Below are 6,987 nucleotides of genomic sequence, written 5' to 3' on the forward strand. Positions count from 1 at the left end.
TTTGATTTTACTTTACTGGAGTTATCATTTAAGTAAGAGTAGAAAGACATCTCAATAAAGCGGCAGTGACAGGTATGGACAATTCATGCTACCATTGAGGTGTCAGGATACTTCAGGCCCTTGGTGAATAAGAGCAATGCTTCCACAGTAAGAGGAGGAAGTTTATACAGCTTGTTATCACAGCTACTGTCCACCAAGTATCATCCAGAAGGAAGTTCTTATCAGGAAGTATAAAACATCAATATGAATTCTGAGATACAATATTTTGAAGAGATCCATACTTCTGGTTTTAGTCCCTAGGACAATAACCAAGTGTCACTACTCTTCAAACTCCATCAGTCATTGCTTTAGGGTTGCTGCTATAATTAGCAGCAGCATGTTGGTGCTTGTGACTACAAGTGTGCATAGACATGGACCAACTGCTCTGTGTTAGAGCCTAGCTGTAGCAGACTTTTAAAAAACACTATAAGGAAACCAGACCTGCAAGATTTTAAGTAATGCAAAACAAAGCATGTTAGGTTGGATTATAAAACAAGTAGAGAATAATGATTCAGATATCTATTATCTTTATTGCCAACAGATTTATATTTAAAATGCCAAGGTCCAAAAAAATGCTGTGTAATAAATACTTCACTTTAGGCTGTAATAAATAAAAAAATTATTAACAAGGAATGCACTTTGCCAGCCACAAGTGTGGGTATTTTTGAAAAATAAGGGAAAAAAAAAGAGTATGGCCATAGTTCACAGTTAAGCAGCAAGAAGCTGCTTATTACAGCTATTCCATAACAATGGAGCTATCCCCTCATTTTGCAGATGCATATTCACAGTTTAACTCCATCAGAAATACTCTTAACAGAGCAAGCAGTCACACTCTGCTCGGAGTTCAAGTCAGAAATATCTTTAACACACACATGAAGTAAGGAAAACTATGGTCCAAAGAACTCCTTGTCACACTATTTTAGTCCAACAGTAGGTTTAGGCTTCTAATAGATGTGTGCCCAGCACACTAGGACAGTCAAGTTGTCGTACCACCACACATCCATCATCAACATAGTAGTTGCTCCACCATCTCCACTGTAGATTTCACAGTGAACAAGAGGGTCCATTTGGTTTAACAGAGTCAGTCCCTTCAGTTACATCGCTGCAGCAGCATGTTTAGAGCGTATTCCATTCTGTGTTTTAGTTCCAGCGAGCATCCAGAAACCAGAAGAGTTGTCAGACGAAACGTTGTGGATATCCTCTCTTCATTGATGTAGGTAAGGAGATACTCCTCACTCTGATTGCAAATGATGATTTTCGTGTGATCATGATAGAAGTTCACCTGTAAAAGAGAAGCAAGCTCCTGTTTGTATACTCTCTGCTTTTCAGTTTCTGGCACTTATCTGGTTTTACTACAATAAAGTATTTTAGAAACATCGTCTCTGCTGATGCTACCAAACTCACTTGAAATGTGCCATCATTGAAGAGCATCATTAATGCTTTATCAGATTTCAGCCACTGCAAGAGGTAAAGCCTGGGCCTGCGTATGTCTGTTAGGCTGGGTAAATCTCCTCCCTAGGAAAGAAAACAGACATTATGTTAAACACTCAGTTCACATTTAGTGTGTTTTTACAGCTCAAAATCCAGAAGGTAGCTGAACTTACATCCATGAGGTTCTCTTCCATGTAGTGAGAGAAATACTTCAGTACAGTTACTTGGCTAATGAACTGTTCAGGAGCCTCTGTGGCTGAGAAGACAGAGCACTGGCCTAACTCAGCATAGTAGTGGACTGTCCTGTCAGAGAAAGAAAGGTTAGAGATGAGATAAAAGCACCTTCTAAACCAACCTAGTGAGTTGTCGGTTTTGTCATCATTCTTACTTTTTGTCTGGCAGAAGGCTCATATGCGCCCCATTGTTGAAAAGGACACCAACAGTGTGATCCGACAGCTGGTACCCAAAGCCATACTTGTTAGAGTAGTCCACCCATTTTGTAACCCACTGGAAGGATGCTGTCAGCTGCTCTTTGGGAATGCTGTCTGCTTCTGGCATGTTCTCCAGACATCCTCGCAATACCCTTGCAACTGTATCAGCAACACTTCCCATGGTACTGTCTTCCAGGCCTGAAAGAGAAGGATTATTAGACTGACAAGAGTACAACAGAGAGCAGGCTTTCATTCTAAAGCTTCAGTTACATAGACTGTAGTTTTAAGAAGTTAAGTCTTTATGGCTTTCCAGTTTTAATTCTTCCAAAATATTGGCTGTAAAATTTAGAGCATCAAAAATAGGAGGTGGGGAGGAAACCAGGTGTTCATTTCAAGCTTCTAAATCTGAGACACAAAGAAAGTAAAGGTGGGATTTAGAATTAGAGATTACATTTTGCTGCACTTACATTCACTGCTACTGCTGCAGCTTCCCAAAGTTCCTCTGACTATCATTCGAATAGAATCTCCAATCTGCTTAGTTTCTGGCAATGCTCCCGGCTTTGCTACTGTTGCGATAAGAGGCTGGATCTCCTAGAAGAGATGTCAGACATGTAAACGTCAAACATAACACATGCCAAGGCTTATACACAAGTTTTGCATGGCTCTCCTGTTTCTCAACAAATGATAAATTCTAGGAAAACTGGTATTAATGTTTCCTGCAAGTACAAAGAGCTGCTGTTATACTGGGCTTAAAGAAGCATGCCAGATCTTTCCATTCCTTAGATCTTCAATTTGCATCTTACATGCTATTAACCAGTCCTCTGCTTTTCTGCCCTAGCAAGAGAACAGGTGTGTGCAGGTCTGAACACCAAATGGTAAGAGTTAGATTCTCAACAATTTATTCTTTAAGAAGTCCTAGTTAATCATGAAGTGAAGCCTTGTATTTGGAATATTGAGAAAGAGCACCTGGCAGACAAGTTACCACACAGATGACAATGGAGTCTAGGCAGATACTATAATTACTCAAAAGCACAGTCTCCCTACAAAGGCTACCATACCTCAGTGAAGCTTGGTTAAGTCCTCTTAAAGCAACTCTGCTAATCATTTAAGCTTGATTATGCTGTGTACAGCCCCAGCTCTGATATCCAAGTCAAATATAATTTAATTCTAGCTACTCCACCCAACTGTTACTGGATTTGAATTCAACTGCACTTGCATTTACCTCATCTGTTCTGTGTTTGTGAGGCTGCTGGGTTATCGATGTCTTCTTCAAATCATGCCTGAGCTTGTAGATTTCTTCATCTTCTTTAGCTACTCTGTCTGTAATACAGGGAAAAATACTTAACACTGCATCTGGAAGTGCTGTTCAACTACAGAAAGCATAACAAGTTAGCTGCAGAAAGCATGCTGTCTACCTCCAGTAGCTTCTAAACCCACCATAATCTCCCAGAACAGCAGTGCCATTATACACAGATCACTAAGAGACTAAACTTTAATAGACATTAGGGACTAACAGATGGCTAATATAGATTGTCAGTATGCCATAAGAAGCATTTACTTATCTAAGTTGGTGTAGGTTGCAGGCTGTCATCTATATTTCTTAATAAAGACATCAAAACTAACCCAGAGAAGCTCTGAGACATAAATACAAGTGCTCCATTGCTATCTCATAGCTGTACATTACTAGCATGACACTGATGGCATAGAGATAGGTTTCAAACTTAGTTACAATCCACTTACTTTGTGTGTCGAAGTATCGGGCTTTATCCTTTTTACCACCAAAGAGAGCAGCAGCTGCTTTTTTGAAGAAGTTTTTAGCAGGACTTGACAAATGGAAATCAGGAACGGTGTGACAACAGCTAGCAGAAAGTCTATCGGGTGTAAAGCCCTGTGGAAATGAAATACAAAAAAATATTTTTAGACCACAGAGTGCATTCTTAGGGTGGGTATTTTTTTTCAGCCAGAACACTACACAGTACTAACCTGTAAGAAAAATTCATGTCGAATTATTTCATCTAAACTGGGCCGATCTTCAGGATTTTTGGACAACATACTAGCTATTAAGTGTTTTGCAGGTGCCAAGAGAGATGAAGGCAAGCTGTATCTTGCTTCTCTTATACATCTATATGTTTCTTTAAGATTTGTGGTCTCAAATGGGGGTCTTCCCAACAGCATTGTATACCTGTTTAAAAGCAAAGGAAACAAATTTTATTTATTTTATACACACACAATACTTATCTACAACTATTGGAAATGCTAGGTCTGTCTCCTAACACAAAGCAAAATTTCTGCACTTGGGCTACACACGTATAAAGGGCTGCAAACTGATGCAGTACTGCATCCCCTTTGAACTCTTAAAAGCCTAAGCCAGTGATAGAAATATTTCATTTCAAAGGCAGTGAAGTACTTACATTACACAGCCCAAGGCCCAGATATCAGATTCACAGCCGTGCCCTTGTTTGTTGAGGACTTCTGGAGAGAGGTAATTTGGTGTGCCACATATTGTTCTGCAAATCAAAGAGGCCACAGAGCCAGTTAGTATTTCAGATAGAAAGAGGAGAGAAGCTGTTTTTCATAGGGCAGGTTTTCCTCTCAAGTTTGGACAAGAACTCAGACTCCTAAAGAGGAGCTGTATGAATGTTAATAGTGTAGAGGTGTTTCATGGTGTCTTCATGATACAGGAACAGCAGACTTGTATCTGCACTATTAATCATTCAGGTACCCTGCCTCTGGCTTTGCTATTATTCAAAAGCTCAGAGGAAAGCAGAAGTCAAAGCATGGCAGCCTGTTTTCTACAAAAGGAAATCTTGATCCCAGAAGCAATTAGCTTTTGCTATCAAACAGGATTTCTCATTTCTAAATAAATTTGTTTTCATTTTTTTATGGTCCTACCTCCTCCTGTGCTCCAGTGGTTCCAGCCTAGCTGCCAAGCCAAAGTCACCCAGTTTCAGTTCCATGTTCTCATTAATGAAGAAGTTACCTAGCAGACAGAGAAACTCCAGTTAGTCCTTTTCTTGCAAGGTAGGAATGCATTTGCCACAGGTGCTGAGTCATATGTGGTTCAAAGCCAGAAGCTAGCCAAGACTTTTATTTTTTTTAAAAGTAGGAATGCCTAATGTCATCCCTTAAGCACTCCAAGTTTCCACTGTAAAGACAAACTGAGACGATTCTACTAATTAAGCTATCACCATACAAGTGTAAAGTGGTACGATGCTGACAGGGCTGGAGGAGTGTCTTTTGAAGTTGGTGAGGTGCAGAACTTACCTAGTTTAAGATCCCTGTGCAAGATTTCCTGTTCATGAAGATACTTTAGCCCTGACACAATTTGCCTGAGGTAGTATCGTACTTCTGGTTCTGTCAATACCTTCCTCGCTTTTAAGATGTGAGCCATTGACTGCAGAGGAAAAACAAAGGCAAAAACGTCACTGAACATTCATGCACAGGACTCACCTTAAGCAAAAGTAAACCAATGCATGGAGAAATGACAACTAAAGAAGCCACAAAAAATACCTTTTACACATCACACATTTAAATTAGTTGAAGATTCCAGGTAAGTAAATACTGGATTTCTCCCAGCTGATGCTCACCCTTCTACTGCAGTACTCCAGAAGAATGTAAATATTCTCTCTGTCTTCAAAGTAGTGGTAAAACTGCACAACATGTCTATGATTAAGCATTCTGTGCAGCTCAATCTCTTTATCAATCTGCAAAGACAAGACAGGAAAAAAAAAAAAAGTGCTGTTAGCCTTGCATCCACAAGGCTGAGTATAATGGTTCTCTATCAGAGCCATTTCAGGAAAAGGGCTGGGCAATGCAGCACACGGAGAGTTTGAGGAGGAAAAAAAAAGTAATTCATGCGCACACACCTTTTCCCTTTGATGAGGTTTTGCTACTCTGCTGTGAGGAATGATTTTTGCAGCATAAACTTTATTTGTTGTCAAATCTGTCATCTCATAACACTTGGCAAATCCACCCTAGATAGACACACGAGAACAAGGCTATTATAGCAGGTACGAAAGAAGTCCCACACTTAGTCATTCACCAGCTCACGTATTAGTCAAAGAGAGCAACTTCCTTTGCACGGGATAATTTGGTAAAAGCCAGGTTTTAGGCTCATCGCCTATCCGAACGTTCGCTTTGCGGCTCTCCCCCCCGCACCGCAGGCAACATCGAAGTCGTTTTTTGCGGGTTTGCCTGAGCTGAAAGCACAATTCCGCTTGTATTTCGGATCAGAGATGAATCGGGGACAATAAGGGTGCTCGGACCCTCTGCGGCTGGGCCGGGGCAGCGCAGGGGCAAACCCCGTTCGGGGCGGGGGATGGGGCGGGGGGAGAGGCGCTCCCCAGCAGCCCCCAGGGAAAAGCGGCGGCGCGGAGGCAGCGGCCGCCGCCCGCCCCGGCACCCCGCACCGCGCTCCGCCAAGGAGGGCGGCCGGGCCGGGCCACACCGGCCGCCGCCCCGGGAGGGCACGGGGCCCGCCGCGGCCATTACCTTTCCAAGCACCTTTCCGCGGCAGTAGCGCTTCCCCGTCGTGGGGTCGGTTATAATCCGGGAGACCTCGGCGGCGGGGTGGGCGTGCGGGTGCGGCTGCTCCTCCGCCTTCTTCCTCCGCGACTCGCCGCCGGCCGCTCTGCCCAGCGCCGCTTCGCAGCACTTGGTGCCGCCGCCGCCCGGCGGGTAGGCGATGGTCCGCAGCAGCTCCATCACCGCGCCAGCTCCGTCCTACCCGCCTGGCCCCGGCCCCGCCTCGGTCGCCCACCCGCCCCGCTCCCGCCGCGCTCCCAACGCCCAGCAGCGGCCGCGCTCGTTCCTTATATGGCGGCCGGTGGCCCCGCCCCGGCGCCGCGGGACGGCCCCCGCCGGGGCTCCGCTCCGCCCGCCCGGCTTGGCCCGGCCCCGGGGCGGCCCGAGGGGAGCTGTGCCGGAGCGGGGCACCCTGACCCGCTCTGCCCGGCCGTGCGGCGGGAGCGGGACCGGGACCGGGGATAAAACCCCTCTCGAGGCCGGGGGCAGCCGGGCCGGGTGCCTTTGAGGCCGGTCCGCAGCGCGCTGCCGCCGCGGTGGCTGCTCTGCCCACCGCCGCCCC

General features: G+C 44.9%; 1 protein-coding gene across 1 annotated transcript; it reads right to left on the minus strand.

The window, feature by feature from the left end:
- Positions 1 to 549: 549 nt before the first annotated feature.
- PLK2 (polo like kinase 2) lies at positions 550 to 6,667 on the minus strand. Its single transcript, XM_074813027.1, has 14 exons — positions 6,393 to 6,667; positions 5,768 to 5,875; positions 5,489 to 5,605; positions 5,166 to 5,295; positions 4,794 to 4,881; positions 4,313 to 4,408; positions 3,885 to 4,083; positions 3,642 to 3,789; positions 3,124 to 3,221; positions 2,369 to 2,492; positions 1,859 to 2,099; positions 1,644 to 1,773; positions 1,444 to 1,554; positions 550 to 1,321 (listed from the first exon to the last, which is right to left on the minus strand). The coding sequence occupies exons 1-14, from the start codon at positions 6,603 to 6,605 to the stop codon at positions 1,130 to 1,132; spliced, it is 1,995 nt and encodes a 664-aa protein (XP_074669128.1). The 5' UTR covers positions 6,606 to 6,667; the 3' UTR covers positions 550 to 1,129.
- Between the last annotated feature and the right edge of the window lie 320 nt (positions 6,668 to 6,987).

Source organism: Strix aluco, chromosome Z (genome assembly GCF_031877795.1).
Source record: "Strix aluco isolate bStrAlu1 chromosome Z, bStrAlu1.hap1, whole genome shotgun sequence".
Lineage (NCBI taxonomy): Eukaryota > Metazoa > Chordata > Aves > Strigiformes > Strigidae > Strix > Strix aluco.